The sequence below is a fragment of the Barbus barbus genome (genome assembly GCF_936440315.1).
Source record: "Barbus barbus genome assembly, chromosome: 28".
NCBI lineage: Eukaryota > Metazoa > Chordata > Actinopteri > Cypriniformes > Cyprinidae > Barbus > Barbus barbus.
In genome coordinates, this window is record NC_136756.1 from 4393288 (window position 1) to 4413004 (window position 19717).

Genomic DNA, 19717 nt, shown 5'->3' on the forward strand with positions numbered 1-19717 from the left:
ACTGAACAAACTGTGTGTGCTATTGCCCTACACCAACCCTACACCTAAACTTAGCCCTCACAGGAGACTTTGTGCATTTTTAGATTTTCAAAAAAAACACCATTTAGTATGTTTTTTTAAGCCTTTTGAATTACGGGAACATAGGCAGAGTCCTCATAAACCACCTTCATATTGTAATACCTCTGTCATACCCATGTCATTATACAAATTTGTGTCCTCATAAACCACATAAACACTCACACACACACACACACACACACACACACACACGCTGCATGTGAAGGGTGTGTTTGACTGACCTCTCTGGGCCTCCTCGAAGCGGTCATGCTCGGCCAGCCACTGGGCATAGGGCACATAGACGTCGTCTCTGAACTGAGAGTGTTTCTCCACTAAAGAGAAAGCCTGAAACAAGCAGCAGAATGTGTAGATAAGATAATCACACACACACTGGTATTCCTAGCATTATGGGTTCATTCCATAGGTGTAATGGTTTTTCTGCTGTACATACTGTATTTTCTATCCTCTTACTCTAAACCTACACCTCACACACAACTACATGCACATTTACATTCTCAAAACACTTCATTCGGTGTGATTTATAAGCTTGTTTCCATTTGGTCCTCATAGCGTAGTGAATACCAAGTACACACGTACACACACACACACACACGTACCTCATCCCAGTGTCTAGTGTCCACATGAAGCAGCACCAGCGCCTTCAGATCGCCCATTTTATTATAAACCTCAGCAGCATAACCGTGATGATTTAACTTCTTAAAGAACATGGCACATCTGGACAGCGGCTCCCGCTCTGCTTTATCCAGCTTACGGGCCAAATCTATCAACCTACAGACAGACAGAGAGAGAGAGAGAGAGACAGAGGACGATGATTTATGTCAGCCATTGTGCTGTCTGTATGTGCATATGTCATAGTGCACATTAGCATCTTGTTAAGCAGATTTTCTTTTCCGTTTTTATATTTATCGTTAGGGAACAGGAGATCAGGACATGATGTAAGCCTTCCATATCTGACCATGACTCAAAACATCTTTGGAAGATGTCTGCTAACCATCAGGCCATATCATCAACATGCTGCTGTGACCATTTCAGTTTAACACCACTGGAATAAACCACCGTTTACTGTAATATCTACAATCACTAAAGCCCAGAGTGTGTGTGTGTGAGTGTGTCCATCATATAATGGCAGCATGCGTGTGTGTGGCTCACATGTCCATCCAGCCGTGTTCTCCGATGATCTCGATGGCTTTCATGTGTTCTCCTGCAGTCAGGTACATGTCCGCAGCCGCTCGAGGCTCCTTACTGTTCTTGGCCCAGTCGGCCTGCTTCTTCATCAGCAGCTTAGTGTCCTTGGGGTCTGCTGAGCCCAGGAAGTCCTTCAATACAAACACATCATAGTACACTGATCACATCTGCAGTAGTTACAGATAGCTAATGTAAACCGGGTCTGTGTATTCCCAAGTCAATATGTGTGGACTAGCATTTTTAATGTATTAAAAAAACACATAAAAAACACAACTCATACAGTGACTTAAATACACCTCTTTATACTAAAACATCATGAAGAAGACATCAAACACACACACACACACACACACACACACCTTGGCATACTCAAACATGCGCAGGTCTGTGTACATGCTGAGCGCTCGGCTGTCATGGCCGGTTTTCCTGTAGAGTTTAGCAGCCTCGTGGAACTTGCCCTGATATGCATAGACATCAGCCAGGAAGAGCTGGTTATTACTCTCACCCCTCTTCTTCCTCTCCTGCACAAAACACACATACAGTAAGACACACAGATGTAGTGTTTCACGACCATTACCACACACACCAGCATACAAAACTCTACACAAACAATTATACAACTGAAATATGTCGGCTTTCCATGTTTTATGGAGACTTTTCATACAACCCGAATTCAGGAATTGTTAGGATGTTTTTTTAAATTTGAATAAAATGAAAACTAAAAGACTTTCAAATCACATGAGCCAATATTTTAGTCACAATAAAACATAGAAAACATAAATATGTAAACTGAGAAATTGTACAATTTTATTTTACTAGGTTTCAAAAAAGTTGGCACGGAGCAACAAAGGGCTGAAAAAGCAAGAAATTTAGAAAATATTCAGCTGGGAGAACATCTAGCAACTAATGAAGTTAATTGACATCAGGTCTGTAACATGATTAGCTATAAAAGGGATGTCTTGAGCCCGATTCGGACGGTAATTGTTTTTCATATGGACGTCTGTAAAAATACATTTACATATCACCTCAGTGATAAAACTCATGGATTTGGACAGCGATTTATTCACAGTGGAGGAGTGAGTTCAGTGATCCTGCGAACATAATAAATGTGTTATTATTCCAATCACATTTTATAATGTATAATCCTATTTATTATTTAATTATTTAAATCTCCTGTTTAAAAATAAAAAATACGCTCTATAGTCGTATATAATTATACGCGATATATATCATGGAGTGAATAACCAACAATCTCTCCCCCTTCAATACCACGACTGAGGTGAGACCCTTGAGCAAGGCACTGAACCCCCAACTGCTCCCCGGGTGCCGCGGCATTGGCTGCCCACTGCTCCGGGTGTATGTTCACTACTGTGTGTACACTTGGATGGGTTAAATGCACAAATTCCGAGTATGGGTCACCATACTTGGCCACACACCATTTTCCTTCCTTTTCCTTCCTTAAATACTATCCAGCATTTCAGAAATAAATATGTATGCAAATTACACAGAAGTACAACAGTTACCATACGGTGTTCGGGAGTGTTCAAAAAGGGTTTAAACGCTGAATTTTGAATCGATTTCTTCTTGTAAACTCATAGATGTGGATTCGGACGGCAATTTAATTACCACACGACCTTGGTGTTTGTCAAAAAACAGTAGGTAACTCAGCCTGGGATTTTTACGGAGGTAGTGAGAGAAAAACACCGACGTCCTGGATTCAGACGGCAATTAAATCACCAGCTACCCCCTGTATATGGTGAAAATCACTTACGTACCCCTGAGAAACAATCGGGCTACCGTCCGAATCGGGCTTTAGAGAGGCAGAGTCTCTCAGAAGTAAAGATGAGCAGAGGCTCTCCAATCTGTGAAAGAGTGCGTAAAAAGATTGTGGAATACTTTAAAAACAATGTTCCTCAACATCAAATTGCAAAGGCTTTGCAAATCTAATCATCTACAGTGCATAACATCATTAAAAGATTAATAGAAACTGGAGAAATCTCTGTGTGTAAGGGACAAGGCCGAAGACCTTTGTTGGATGCCCGTGGTCTTCAGGCCCTCAGACGACACTGCATCACTCATCGGCATGATTCTGTCATTGATATTACTAAATGGGCTCAGGAATACTTCCAGAAACCACTGTCGGTAAACACAATCCACCGTGCCATCTGCAGATGCCAACTAAAGCTCTATCATGCAAAAAGGAAGCCATATGTGAACATGGTCCAGAAGTGCCTTTGTGTCCTGTGGGCCAAGGCTCATTTAAAATAGAAAAGTGTTCTATGGATAGACAAGTCCAAATTTGACATTCTTGTTGGAAATCACAAACGCCGTGTCTTCCGGGCTAAAGAGGAGGGAGACCTTCCAGCGTGTCATCAGTGTTCAGTTCAAAAGCCAGCATCTCTGATGGTATGGGGGAGCATAAGTGCATACGGTATGGGCAGCTTGTATGTTTTGGAAGACACAATGAATGCTGAAAAGTATATAAAGGTTTTAGAGCAACATATGCTCCCCTCCAGACAACGTCTATTTCAGGGAAGGCCTTGTGTATTTCAGCAGGACAATGCAAAACCACATACTGATTTTCTTCCGGCTTTGCTACTGTTCGGACGCTCTTGCACTTGCTCTGCGCTTTGCTCCCTATTTTTGCACTTTTCTCAGATCTCTCTAAGATTTTAACTTCAGCAGATCAGCACAGTGCTCAGACAACACATTTTTTGGGGAAAATTAAGATTCTTTCCCAGCAGTTTACATTCCAGAGACGGAAAAACACAGCGGTCTACATCCAAACAGACGAGAGAAAATGCCTCCCGTGGAATCTACTTGCTGCAGAAACTGTCACAGACTTCTACAAAGGATTGTGGTTCTTGAAACAAAGTTACTTGCTGGACTTCCAAATCAGGTGGAACACACAGCAGATGGTCATCACGGACCCCCTCAGCATACAGCCGGTAAGTCTGTCATGAGTCCGGGCCCTGCACTTCTCCCTGTCGCCACCAGAGGTCAGCATCTCCCTTCCTCCCGGACTCATCTCATGTAAATACATACACCTGTCACATCACACACACCTGTCCCACTCATTACACCCACAGCTGTTCCCAATTGCCACGGACTATTTATGCACCACACTCCCGCTTCTCTGCCTGGCTAAATTAATTGTTATTTGTGATTTCATGTGTATGTTTGGGAAAGGTAGTTGTTTTGTTTTTTGTGCCGTGTTAGCCTTATTGTTTCAATTAAAGAGCACCTTCCCTGCACTTGGACCCTGACTCCGTCTTTTCGCGGCGCTTCTTCGCCGTTCCGTGACAGAGTCCTGTGAATCTAGTGAATCTCAACAGTTTATACATGTAGAGGAAAAAGCCGAAATAGATCGACAGACAAATAGATGGCACAAACAGGGAGCGAGACCCAAAGGCAATCGAGACATCAGATTATCACGAGTATCTCGTATTGCTGCCGTAGCATCCTCTACCCCAGATACGGCTATGACAAGACTTGTAAACACTGGTATCCTACCACCCCCAATACATCTTGAGAACAGATTTGAAGCATTAATGAATGTGGGTGAGGAATCCGCAAATGTGACTAAACACGGATCGAATCAGCCAACAGATAACATTGCTACTAACACGCGCTCAAGGTCGAGCAGGCCGCGGCTTTCAGCTCAGAGCACAGCCGAGCCCAGGACTCTGATAGTGGGTGACGCTATTATCAGAAACATCAGTTGCAGGACTACAACTACATACAGCTTTCCTCAAGCAACCGTCTCTGATGTGAACAAAGAACTTCGGAACATTCTGATGAAGCACAAGACTGCAAATCGAGTCATCATCCATGTGGGGAAGAATGATATTCGGAAGGAGCAGTCAGAACTCCTTAAGAAGGATTTCAGTGAACTCTTTGAAACTCTTCAAAGTCTTGAAGTCCAGTCGTTCATTAGTGGACCACTCCCAGCAAGGGGAACTAACATGTTTTCACGGTTGCTTGGGCTAAATACATGGCTTCAAAGAACCTGCAGTATAAAAGGAGTCAACTTCATCGACAACTTCAATCTTTTCTGGGGCCACAGACAACTGTTTAAACTGGATGGCCTCCACCTAAACAGACTCGGTGCAAGAGTGCTAAAAGACGATATCTATTTCTCCCTCCGTCATCCTTCAGCGGTATGTGCCAATCTACTCGGCCTGAATGGCACACACACACCTGGACAGAATATGAGTGACCACAGGACTTCATGTCAGCTTTTGAGTCAACATGTGGTTGACAAATCCCACAAGGACACGGATAACACCACGCAGCCACAACAAGCACTGCTCATGGACATCCCAGCTGAGCCCTGCCCACAGAGCTCATCACATGCAGACTGTGACGTATTACAACAGCTCTAAGACTCAGCACCCAAGGACGACTTTCTGGAAAACAGCCAGGGAAGCCAGAACGACATCTCACAGTCACCGGAAACACCAGAGCCAAAGCCCTGCTCACCACACTTTCCCTCTCTCCAGCATCCCCACTTCTAAGCTTCTCACAGAAAATGGAGGAACTGGTGTATGCTGGGACCAAACTCTCCCACTCTTTCGCTGCAAGCCCCCAGATATCAACTAAAAAACGGCGGGCCCCACAACCACCAAAAACTGCAGGCCCAGCTCACCCTCCTCCTCCTGCGAGAGCTCTCCGGCCGCTGCCACAACGTCAGGGCCCAAACTCCTCTCCATCTGGTGTAGGTGAACCAAAAACAACTGATAACAGCTCTCAGTGATATGTGTCGGGTCCCCGCTATATTACCCACAAGATTCACAAATGTTTACAGAAAAAGCGGGAACCCAGCATGCCTATTTCTGTTTTATCACGTGATAGAAAGTCTAAGGCCTCCTCAAGCCGTACGACATCTCATCCATTGTTATTAAGGATGTAGCACTATCTGATCACTTCTGTATTTTCTTTGATATATTGATCTGTCACCACTGAATCTAGATCTGTCTCTATCAGTAAGAGATGCATTAACGAGAACACAAGTGCGCTATTTATGAAGGCAATGTCATTAACACCAAGCATTTCTGCAGACTCTGTTAATCTTCTCCTGGAGTCATTTAACTCAAAAATTAAGAATGTTATTGATGATATTGCCCCGATAAAGGTCAGCAAGAAGACAGGGAAACAGAAATCAATTTGGAGAAAATCAACAGCATTTCAGAGCATGAAAAGACAATGCAGAAAAGCTGAGCGGATGTGGCGGAAGACGAAACTCGAAATTCACTATAGCATCTATAAAGACAGCCTTCATGCTTTCAATGTGGAACTAGCCACAGCTAGACAGACTTTCTTTTCAAACCTTATAAACAGTAACTTAAACAACACTCGCACTCTTTTTGCGACTGTTGAGAGACTGACAAACCCCCCCCAAGTCAGATTCCCAGTGAAATGCTCTCCGACAGCAAATGCAATGACTTTGCTTCCTTCTTTTCTGAGAAGATCAATAATATCAGGAAGGAGATTGGCACATCCTCAAGTTATGCAGAGGTCACACAGATTCGACCGCAATTTCAAAAAGAAGTGACTATGTGTGTTTTTAAAAAAATTGATAAAATTTTGGAAGAAATAGTACAGCACCTTAAATCTTCAACCTGCTATCTTGACACACTTCCCACATCCTTTTTCAAAAATGTGCTTAACTGTTTAGAAGCTGATGGTGAACGCCTCACTTCTTTCTGGGACTTTTCCAAACTCCCTCAAAACTGCAGTTGTTAAGCCCTTTCTGAAAAAGCGCAATCTTGATAACACCATGTTGAGCAACTATAGACCCATATCAAATCTTCCTTTCATAGGTAAGATTATTGAAAAGGTAGTTTTTAATCAGCTGAACAACTACTTACAGTCAAATGGATATCTGGACAATTTTCAATCTGGTTTCCGAGCACATCACAGCACAGAGACAGCACTCATTAAGATAATAAATGATATTCGCCTCAATTCTGATTCTGGCAAAATATCAGTGCTGGTACTACTAGATCTTAGTGCTGCGTTTGACACTGTCGATCATAACATACTCTTAGAGAGACTGGAAAACTGGGTCGGGCTTTCTGGGATGGCACTCAAATGGTTCAGATCATACTTAGAAGGGAGAGGTTATTATGTGAGTATAGGAGAGCATAAGTCTAAGTGGACGGCCATGACATGTGGAGTCCCACAAGGCTCAATTCTTGCACCGCTCTTGTTTAGCCTGTATATGCTCCCACTAAGTCAGATAATGATGAAGAACCAAATTGCCTATCACAGCTATGCTGATGATACCCAGATTTACCTATCCTTATCTCCAAATGACTACAGCCCCATTGACACCCCCTGCCAATGCATTGATGAAATTAACAGTTGGATGTGCCAGAACTTTCTTTAGTTAAACAAGGAGAAAACTGAAGTCATTGCATTTGGAAACAAAGATGAAGTTCTCAAGGTGAATGCATACCTTGACTCTAGGGGTCAAACAACTAAAAATCAAGTCAGAAATCTTGGGGTGATTCTGGAGACAGACCTTAGTTTCAGTAGTCATGTCAAAGCAGTAACTAAATCAGCATGCTATCATCTCAAAAACATTGCAAGAATAACTATAACAAGATAAACAATAACCCCCCCGAGGCGACGGATCAAGAAACACTGCGGGAAACGCGCTGGGATTCGAGACAGACTCAGGAAAAGTAATCCTCCTCTTCCGAGCATTCTGCTCACAAATGTCCAATCCTTGGAGAATAAGATGGGCGATTTTAGAGCAAGGATAAGTTTCCAACAGGACATAAGGGAATGCAACATCCTTTGTTTGTCTGAAACATGGCTTACGCCCTCGGTCCCAGACATTGCTGTAATGCAGAGTGAGAACTTTTTTGTTTTTCGGATGGACAGAACAGCAGAGGCCGGTAAATCCAGGGGTGGAGGAGTGTGTTTCATGATCAACAAGAAATGGTGTGACCCCAGGAATCTCTCCATTCTGTCGCGTTCCTGCTCGCCTCATCTGGAACATCTTTCCATTATTTGCCGCCCATTTTATCTGCCCCAGGAGTTTTCATCGATCATTGTTACTGATGTTTACATTCCACCACAGGCAGACACCGGCTTGGCTTTGTCTAAACTTCACGATGTGCTCAGCGGCTACATCAACAAACATCCTGACGCTGCCTTTATTATTGCAGTGGACAGAACAATCCGTGCTGCGGTTAACAAACGCACTGCCGCTTACAATGAGGCTCTTCTGACCGGGAATATGAGCGAGTACAAAGCATCGTGCTATGCTCTCCGACGCGCAGTAAGAGCCGCCAAACACCGATACAGAGATAGAATTGAGTCTCATTTCCAGCTCAATGACTCTTGACGGATGTGGCAGGGACTGAGGACCATCTGTGCCTTCGGAAACAAATCCTCCGCAGAGGTAAGAGCAGATCCGTTGCTGGCCGACGAGTTAAACATCTTCTACGGCCGCTTCGATTGCAACGGCGGCAGCGCGACTCTGCTGACCAGCGCGTCAGGAAGCAGCAGGCAGAGCAGCGATAATCCTGTAATCACCGTGTCGAAGGATGAGGTTCGGAGGGCGCTAAAGAAAGTGAACGTCAGGAAAGCAGCTGGACCTGATGGGATAACCGACCGTGTTCTGAGGTCCTGCGCTGATCAGCTAGCTGGTTTGTTCACTTCCATCTTTAATGAGTCCCTTGCTACCTCCGTGGTTCCCATCTCATTTAAAAAATCTGTCATTATCCCTGTGCCAAAGAACAATAAACCATCTTGCCTGAATGACTATCGCCCAGTTGCCCTCACATCAATAGTCATGAAGGTTTTTGAGAGACTTGTAAAGAGCCACATCTGCTCCTCCATCCCTGTTACCTTGGACCCTCTCCAGTTTGCCTATCGCCCAAATAGATCTACTGACAATGCCATCTCTCACGTCCTCCACTCTTCCCTCACACACATGGACAGCAACAATGGGAATTATGTAAGGCTGCTATTCATTGACTATAGCTGAGCTTTCAATACTATAGTCCCCATCGAGCTAGCTTCTAAACTCACGGACCTCGGCCTAAACTCCTCACTCTGTGACTGGATTCAAGACTTCCTCACTGGCAGACCTCAAGTGGTGAAAGTTGGCCAGTTCACCTCAAACTCCATCACCCTGAACGTAGGAGCCCCACAGGGCTGTGTCCTGAGTCCCCTGCTTTACTCTCTCTACACGCATGACTGCGTGTCCTCTCACAGCTCCACATCTATTATCAAATTCGCTGATGATACTGTGGTTCTGGGCCTCATTTCCAACAATGATGAGACCGTATACTTGGATGAGGTAGAGAGACTCACATCATGGTGCCAGGACAACTGTCTCTTTTTGAATGTGAGGAAAACTAAAGAGCTGATCATGGACTTTAGGAAGAGACAGCAGCATCCCTACACTCCTCTTATGATCAGTGGGACCCCTGTGGAGAGGGTGAGTAGCTTCAAGTACCTCGGTGAACCTGACTTGGACTACACACATCCAAACACAGGTTAAGAAAGCCAGGCAAAGACTGTACCATCTGCGACAGCTGAGTAAATTCAGGGTCTCACCAGCAATCCTGAAAACTTTCTATTCAGGGACCATAGAAAGTGTATTGACTCAGTGCATCTCAGTGTGGTATGGTAACAGCTCCAATCAGGACTGCAAAGCACTACAGAGAGTTGTGCACTTAGCTGAGCGCATCTCAGGGTCTGCTCTCCCCTCTCTGCAGGACATCTACCTCAAACGCTGCAAAAATAGAGCTGTCAAAATCATTAAGGACTCAAATCACCCTGGTAACCGTCTATTCACTTTGCTACCATCTGGCAAGCACTTCCGTAGCCTGATGGCAAAAACTGAGAGACTTAGGATGAGCTTCTTCCCCCAGGCCATCAGGCTCCTAAACTCTGTGTCATAACATCTCATGACTCCATGTAAATATCACTATATCAATAAGTTATTCATAATTTTTTTTCTACCTCGTATTGCTGCTATGTAAATACCCTGTACAACTTTTTGCACACTACTTCTATATTGCTATTGTGACAAATAAAAATCTTGAATCTATGTTCTATTGTGAATAATATATTGGCTCATGTGATTTGAAATTTATTTAGTTTTAATTTTATTCAAATTTAAAAAACAACCCAACATTTCCGGATTTCGGGTTGTAGATATGATTTTTATCCTGTAAAAACTGCATATTTTCTCCCCCATCTCTAACCCTACCCCTCACAGAAAACATTTTCAAAGAGACATCGTCTAGTATGATTTATAAACTAATAGGGACTAACTAATTTTCCTAATGGGGACCAAAAATTGCTTTTCAGGTTTTACTAGCAGGTTATAGTATTAACACAAAAAGCCCATGAATATAAAATAAATGTAGTCAATTTATTAGTCCATTTATTATACATGAACAGATCCAAATTTTTGTGTTTATGTCACATGGAGTCTCATATATCGGTATATGTGCAGTGGCTGATCAGTTTGGATGTGTGTGTACTAGAGGTCGACCGAAATGGGTTTTTCTCTGGCCGATGCCGATATTTACAAATCAGGGCAGCCAATGGTTGATATATGATGCCAATGTTTTGGCCGATATGTTTGGCCGATTTCCTTTCTGTCTTTTTTTTTTTTTTCCTTCATCTCAGGGATGTTCTTTTTTCAGTAATTTATCAAAATATTTAAAAAAGGTTTGCTGCATGGTTAAAATATGCTGTGCATATAAAAAATTGCATTTTTTAGAGAGAGAGAGAGAGAGAGAGAGAGAGAGAGAGAGAGAGAGAGAGAGAGAAAGAGAGAAAAGGCACGTACAAGTCGCATTTTATTATTTCATTCAGAAATAGGCCTAATGCAGACGCGAAATGTTTACAAACATTATAATAAACACTGTAAACATAGCTAGGCTATTTTAGTTCCCCTCACTCCACAACAAATTCTTTCAATTAACAGTATTTAGAAAAGAACAAGAATTAAAAATATAAGAAGCTAGCTATAAACGACAAGCCAAAACAAATTCATTTAGGCTAAAACAAAACTGAATCCAACGTTGGGTGTCTCATTCGACACAAAATCAAATGTTTCCGTATTCGCGATGTATTTGAATGCCAAAATATTATTTATTATGTACAGGACAGGTGCATCTCAATAAATTAGAATGTTGTGAAAAAGTTCATTTTTTTCTTGTAAGTTATTTCAAAAAGTGAAACTTTTAGAAATAGAAATAGAAAAGTTAAACTTTTAGAAACTTTTAGAAATATTTTAGATTCATTGCCTGACCTGAACCCCATAGAGAATCTATGGGGTATTGTCAAGAAGAAGATGAGAGACACCAGATCCAACAATGCAGATGACCTGAAGGCCGCTATCAAAGCAACCTGAGCTTCCATACCACCTCAGCAATGCCACAAACTGATCACCTCCATGCCACGCCAAATTGAGGCAGTAATTAAAGCAAAATGAGCCTCTACCAAGTATTGAGTGCATATACCGTAAATGAACATACTTTCCAGAAGGCCAACAATTCACTAAATTTTTTTTAATAAAAATTTTACTTCTTACTACTTTTTTATAAAAATCTTACGAAGTATTCTAATTTGTTGAGATAGTGAATTGGTGGGTTTTTGTTAAATGTGAGCCTAAATCATCACAATTAAAAGAACCAAAGACGTAAACTACTTCAGTCTGTGTGCATTGAATTTATTTAATACACGAGTTTCACAATTTGAGTTGAATTACTGAAATAAATGAACTTTTCCATGACATTCTAATTTGAGATGCACCTCTACTTCACAGAATTACTGAATTTCACAGAAAATTTATTTTGTATAAACAAAGAACTGTATTTCTTTAGTCAATTATTAAAGTATTACATGTTAAACGGGCTAATTTATTCAATTTTAAGTATTTGGGATTTTAAGAACAAGTGGAAAATGTGCTGAATGTTTCATTTCATCCAAGTGAAATTAGCAAGCAGTTAGACTTAATTTACATTCGTTTCAAACGCGGAGCCAGGCGCGAGTGGACACAGGTTGTGCGTGTGCGTCAGGCGAGTATAAAAGAGCATTACGAGACCGGCTGCGTGTTGTTGACACTTTTCCTTCGTCAAAGCAGAGACCAGGAGACGTTGGGATATCTTTCAAGCAGAAGTTACTCTTTATTGAGAATTCGCTGTGCGTCGCTGTAGTCATCCAAGTCTGACTATATCTCAGCACAGTAGAGTTTATACCTTTCGAGGGGGAGGGATACATAGAGGTGGAGACAATCTAAACAAAGCATGCAAATGCAGTACAGGAATCATGAAATAATATGCTCTGGATCAGAGTAATATCGCGTCCACATCGCAGTCTTTGCAATTAGCAAATCGCAACGTCTCAAATCGTGATTGCGATTCGATTTCGATTAATCGCACAGCCCTACCAGGTAGTTCTCTCTTCAAAAAGTTAGCAGGCAGAGGGGGACATCACAGGGTTATCCCTTGTGCCAGTGGAATGGCAATCTGCTTACCGCACGAGGCAGCATCACGTGTTGCTTGCAGACGCGCCTGTATATTAATCGGCCTAATTTGCAGCACAATTGGCGATGCCGATTAAAAAATACCAAAAATTGGCCGATCAATCGGCCGGCCGATCAATCGGTCGACCTCTAGTGTGTACAGTGATTTGAGAGCTTGGACAAAGAGGAATCTTTTCAGTGAAAATAAGTTAATTTTGTGTCTCTTTATTTTATTATTTCAGAAGAATATAGCGAGTAAGTTGCATGGACTGCTTTTGGTATTTTTTTTGTTCTTTCTGCAGGATGACGGCCCCTGAACATTATACTGCACAGAAAATTTGGCTGAAACTTTTGCTATTAAAACATCTTGTATTGTGTTGAATAAAAGAATCACAATCCGGCTTGGAATAAGTGACGAGCAGTGTGTGTGTGTGTCTGTGTGTGTGATAAGGGTGGCTTGTTTTCTGGGAAGGAAAGTTTGTGTTGTTCAGAAATTATTTTGATGTCTGCAGTTATCAATGGATAGAATGAACTATTGAATTTCTGAGGCCTACGGGTGGATAAGACTCTGTGTGTGTGTGTGTGTAAGCAGTAGTGATCGCCCGATATTGATTTTTTTATAACCGATACCGATACCAATTATTGGCATGTTTATGTGCCCGATAACCGATATGCAGAACCGATATTTATTTACTGTTATAAAGCAAATAAATGACTGCGTGAAGCAAGTCCATACTTCACTTTGGTTTTTCCTCCTTTCAGTTATCTTAACAAAATTTTTTTTGAGAATTAGCAGTCTTTCATGCAGGGCTCTAGACTCATTCTTCCCACTGATCTCACTTTTGCTACTAACTTTCTCAGTTGGTCGCACGAGCACATAATTTGGTTGCAATTTGTTTTTGCACATTTGAACATTTGATTAATCAATGCATGCTGATTAACTTTTATCATAGTTTATAGTTATATGGTAACGAAAGTGTCCAACATTCAACTCATTCTTTTTCATCTGTATTATTTGTGATTTAAATTTTGTGAACAGGAATTCCTTTTTTCGTGCGCTTTCACTTTCAAATTTGTGATCTTGGTGTCACATTTTACAAGAAATGATAATTGTGTTTTGTTTATATCTATACACCTTTCATTTTTTAAGACTAAAACAAAAGATGGATTCATTGTTATTCTTAATTAAAATGCACAACAACAATAAAACAGTACGTTAAAATGACAAACTAGCTTCCATAACATTTATTAACAAAAAGGAATAAGACGAGGCATGGCACAGGACACATCACGTGCTGTCTTATATACCAAGTATATTACAGAATGTTTAGCAAACTCTGAGGAAGAAAATAAATATTAATATATATATATATTTTTTAATTAAGGAAAGCCTCCATAGCATAACGTGAGGTAAACAGCAAAGATAACAAGCTTCTCAGAACGAAAACAAAAAGAAAAGTAAAACTAATCTAAATCTATACTAAATCTATCCTAGAATGATTTTTTTATTATTATTTAAAATCACCTATAATGCAGAAAATGACCTCTAATTTAAGAATCAGATGAGATGTAACATGAGGCATGTGTGTGTTGGAGAATGTCTTACTTCAATGCTGTTGATGAGCTCCAGATAGCGCAGATCTCGAACCCTGATGAACGCCTGTTGAGAGTGACAAAAAGACAAATACTGTACATCCTGAAACATTTTAAAAACAGGATGACAGAGGAAAGCAGTGGGTGCGTGCCTCACTTTCTTGGCGGTGTAAAAATCGAGTCCCTCCAGAGCCTCTGTGGCCAGATCCCTCCAGTCATTATCCGTCACACCCAGACAGGCGATCTGATAGGCCTCCTGAAACATGCGCCGCTCCAGGTACTGATACATCGGAGCAGACTGTAGAGATCAACCAGAATGACAGTCAGCTAAAGCAGAAGTATAACGTGGTCCACGTATGTCCAAGAGGACGAAAAGGAATGGATGTGACAAAGTTACTGAGTAACTTCACCACTGACACCATAAACTGGCACCTGTATTAGACGTCATCAAGTTATAATTAGTGATCGACCGATATTGATTTTTTATAACCGATACCAATACCAATTATTTGCATGTTTATGTGCCCGATAACCGATATGCAGAACCGATATTTATTTACTGTTATAAAGTAAATAAATGAATGCATGAAGTAAGTACATACTTCACTTTGGTTTTTCCTCCTTTCAGTCATCGTAACAAAACATATTTTGAGAATTAGCAGTCTTTCATGCAGGGCTCTAGACTCATTCTTCCCACTGATCTCACTTTTGCGACTAACTTTCTCAGTTGGTCGCACGAGCACATAATTTGGTTGCAATTAGTTTTTTTGTTTTTTGTTTTTGCACATTTGATTAATCAATGCATGCTGATTAACTTTTATCATAGTTTATAGTTATATGGTAACGAAAGTGTCCAACATTCAACTAGTTATTTTTCATCTGTATTATTTGTGATTTAAATTGTGAACAGGAATTCCTTTTTTCGTGCGCTTTTTACTTTCAAATTTGTGATCTTGGTGTCACATTTTACAAGAAAAGATAATTGTTTGTTTTGCTTATATCTACACCTTTCATTTTTTAAGACTAAAACAAAAGATGGATTCATTGTTATTCTTAATTAAAAAGCACAACAACAATAAAACAGTACGTTGACAATGACAAACTAGCTTACATAACATTTATCAACAAAAACGAATAAGACGAGGCATGGCACATGACACATCACATGCTGTACTATATACAGAGTATATTACAGAATGTCTAGCAAACTCTGAGGAAGCATATCATTTTTTTTTTTTTTTTTTTTTTTTAAATTAAGGAAAGCATCCATAGCGTAACGTGAGGTAAACAGCAAAGATAACAAGCTTCTCAAAATGAAAACTAAAAGAAAAGTCAAACTAAACTGGCTGTAGCTGACAGGACTTGCATGTTTTTTCTACAAGAACACCAGCATGTTCACCTTCTCTGGTTTAAGAAGCGGTCTTTTACTTTAGTTTGAACACAAAATCCTCCGTTGCGCTCCAGCCGCGAAGGGCACCTTTGCGCTCGTGCTGACGCGGCGAGTATAAACCAGGCTCTACTGAAGCGCTCGCGCTGAAAGCACCTCTCTTCACGTGATCAGTGAAATCTGACTCCTGCTATAATGTGCTGCGGCTGGCAGCGCGCGCTGTATGAAGCAGACGCTTTGGAGCAGCGCAGACCAGGCACTCGTACAAATGCGACCACGTCAAATTTGAACTCGCAAAACATTACCATTTTGGTCGCAGTCTACAGCCCTGTCATGTTAAATTTTATCTTCGTATTACAACAATAAAAAACATTTTATTTATAAAAAACTTTAGCAGCAACACTAATATTAGCAGTAAGCAAAATAAACGTAGAATGTCTAATGTTTTAAAATGGAGAAAATAAATAAAGGAGTCATATCAACTTCATTTTTAACTACAGTTTTAGTAGGTTTATAAGCAGTTTAATAGGCTAAAGAGTGAAGAATAATTCACTGGATAATGTTAATTCACGGAATAATATTCTCTGGAATATTGGAATATAACAAGCATTGTATTTTATTGCATTTCTCAACTGGCATGCTCTAAATTATGCTGCTGACAGCACGGTTTATCTATGCATTTACACAGAACTATAGGCTACTCAAACTGCCATCGATTGCAGAGAATTTCCATAGAGTTGTATTAATTTAGATGTTTATAAACGAAATAATGGTTATATAGTAAGTGTTAACACAATTTAGGGCACTTCAAAAAAGTGAATCTTGTTAAAAGTTACATGCAGTGGCCGTGCTGAGCATTTCTTGAGCATCAACCGCTGAGTGAACTGCAATATGAAAGCGGCTTCACGAGACTAATGATGAGCATATAGACAACAGAGAGAGAATTAAATTCAGTGCTTTTATTTCCAACATGCAATCATTCATGGCTGTATTATTTAATTAATGCAAAGTTACGTCTTTATTGGGAGAGGACTTGATGGATTATCTACGTGACTCCGACTTCACGAGACTAATAGACTACAGAGAGAGAATTCAATTCAATGCTTTTATTTCCAACATGCGCTAGTTCATGGCTGTGTTATTTCAGGCAAAGTTATATCTTTATAGGGACAGGGCTTGACAGAGTGTCTTATTTATCATATTTCTTAGAGCCAAGTTGCATAAACTATATATCAGGCATTTATGTAATACATCTAATTTGTGCATTAATGACTGTAATATTAAATAGTTTACCAACTACAGCAAATCAAGTACCTGCACGCCGTTGTTGTCTCCCCTCCCCTCATATGCGCTGCAATTGCGATCCTGCGCGCAATTCTCAAAAGGTCCACAAGATGACGGTGTTTATCGGTGAATCCGATATTACAAAACCGATATCCGATTATGGAAAAATGCTTAAATATCGGGAAGATATCGGTAAATCGATATATCGGTCGATTTCTAGTTCTAATTGTCTGAAGAAAGACGTTTCAGGCATGCCAGAAGCAGTTCCTTCTTAGAAAACAGGTTACATAACCTGAGACGTTCCCTTTTGGATCAACCTCAATGCTGTCATTACGTTGATGCTCTGGGAACGTCAATACGAACGCCACCAGAATGAGAAAAGACCTCTGTCCGACAAGGCTGTGTAACACTGGCACAAACACATGCAGAGGCAGAAAGGACCTGGGTTCCTGGGGTTAAATCCATATCCAGACTGTAAAACCTGATGAATGTGTGAAGAGAGGACCAGCCTGCTGCAGCACAAACATCTTGTAAGGGTGCACCCTTGGATAGTGCCTTACAAGGTGCTATACTCCTGGTGGAGTGGGCTCTGACTCCTAGAGGCAGAATGCGTGCCTAATAGGCCTGTATAGAACTGTATTCTAATAGGAAAGGTGCTGTTAGGTGACTGCATTACCTCTGTTGTGACCACCAAAGCAAACCAATTAAATAGCTGAGTGGACATATGCCACTGGACATAATAGGTGAAGCCTTTCTTGCTCCGGAGATTCATGTGGCAGAGGGAAAAAGGCTTGAAGTGTGACCACTGGCTGGTTGCAGAAAGCAACTTGGTAATGTAGTCTGGTCTAGGGTATGGTGGAATAGCTTTGATCCATCAGTATGTACATGGCTAGTCAAAACATCTGCCTCATACACTGTAAGCATACCGGGGAATAGCCCTGCTGAAACGCACTCCTGCAAGAGCTCCAGGACTTTACCAACTGGGTTCACAAAGTGCTGCCATTTTTCCTCGTGGAGGGAGATCTCAAACGCAAAGTCTCAACAACCTCAGTTGAGAGAGCAGAATCTCTGAGCTGGTGCCCCTCAGGGGCCAGAGCCAAAGTTTCCAGATCTCCGGCCAGTGGTGAGAGATCGATCCCTGCACTCGAGACAGAAGTTCTTTCCAGACAGGAATCTCTCAGGGAATGCCATTGAGGAGAGACGCTAGATCGGAGAAGCAGACTCAGGCTGGCCACAACGGAGCTACACACAACAGGCTGTAGAAGCCAACTCTCTTTCAGAAAGGGTACACTCTCTATGAGCCCTCTATGCACCCATCGAGATACATTTGGCAGAAGCTGCCACGCTGCCATATGAAAAAGGCATCAATAACTGCAGACAAACTCTTGCTCCTCATTTAGCCATTCTAAATTAAACTTGGCCACTTTAAGCAACTCTTCAAAACTGATGGATTGAGAAAGTTGTTTTGATAAAACACATGCCTCATGTCTACCAGCATCCAGCTCCTCAGTGCTAGATGCAGACAGCATTAGACCCTCATCCCGATCAGACGAAATCACAAAGCAAGCTTCTGAATCTGGAATGGGACCCTCTGAGTTGAGAAGGAGGGCAAGAGACAGATACCCATCTCAAACTCCACCTCGGTCAACTCAACCTGCAATGCATGATCGATGCCACCGCGCTGCCTCAACAGATCCAGGACCTGAGCCATGAGGTGCAGTCAGCCCTCTCAAGGACTGACCGCTAGAGCCCTGCAAGGGCCTAAAATATAGGCCCTAGCCCGAGACACTCAGGCCCTAGCCCGGCCCGTGCCCGACAGCTTATCAGAATTACCAGCCCGAGTCCGACCCGAGCCCGTCTTTTTTTCCCCCTTCTCCCAAAACAGCTTAGACTGTTTCAGCAATTAAAATACTTCAGTTTTGTATGAAATGGCAAATTGATTGTATTTCATTTCGTTATTTAAAGTTAATTTAGAAAAACGTTGAGCATTTTTTTTTTTTGTTAAATGTAAGTTTTTTTGTTTTTTAAAGTAACGACCAAGCGGCCAGCGGCAGACAGTGAGTTGATCATAGCCTATGTTTGATATATTTAGCCTTCTCAAATTATCACGACTTGTCTAAAATTAAATCTATTGTTATAAAACAGCTCCACAATGTTAGTTAAAGGCTTAACCTAGGTTAATGTGCACTGATGCATATCCAGTCGTTTGTGCAGAGAGTGCAAGAGTGAAACATTTCAAATACGCTATCATTTTTGCTCATAAGAGTAATAGGCTTCATTGTTCGGAACTGTAAAGGGCCTACTTTTATTTGTACGCACTCAAAATATCAACAAAGCATGCAATAAAGACATTAAATAAAGGGGAAAAAATCAGTTTCGGTTTTGAGCAGGAGCGCTTCTGAAAAACTCTAAAGGCGCATCCATGAGGAGACGGCGAGTCAGGATCATAATCAAATGCATGGATGATCCAAAATGCAGATTCGCTCCAAATTCTCCCTGATGCTCTGCACAGTCAACGGTCACATGTATGCTAATGCGTGCGAATATGCGTTGCGTATTGCGTAGGCGATGTGTAATATTTATAATATAATCAGTATTTCATACAGTCGCCATGTGTTCTCTGCACGTAATATGGGCACAATTAAAGGAGAGAAGCTAAATGAGGCCGAGTCCGACCGGAGCCTGAT

At 41.4% G+C, this 19717-nt stretch overlaps 1 protein-coding gene across 1 annotated transcript in view; it reads right to left on the reverse strand.

Annotated features, from left to right (window-relative positions):
- The window catches only part of ift122 (intraflagellar transport 122 homolog (Chlamydomonas)), a 48491-nt gene that overhangs the window by 8147 nt on the left and 20627 nt on the right, over positions 1 to 19717 (reverse strand). Inside the window, exons 15-20 of the mRNA XM_079382856.1 lie at positions 14517 to 14657; positions 14373 to 14426; positions 1623 to 1784; positions 1228 to 1394; positions 675 to 846; positions 300 to 402 (exon numbers count right to left, since the gene is read on the reverse strand). Of these exons, the coding sequence (XP_079238982.1) occupies positions 300 to 402; positions 675 to 846; positions 1228 to 1394; positions 1623 to 1784; positions 14373 to 14426; positions 14517 to 14657 (799 nt within the window). The remainder of the gene's footprint in view (positions 1 to 299; positions 403 to 674; positions 847 to 1227; positions 1395 to 1622; positions 1785 to 14372; positions 14427 to 14516; positions 14658 to 19717) is intronic.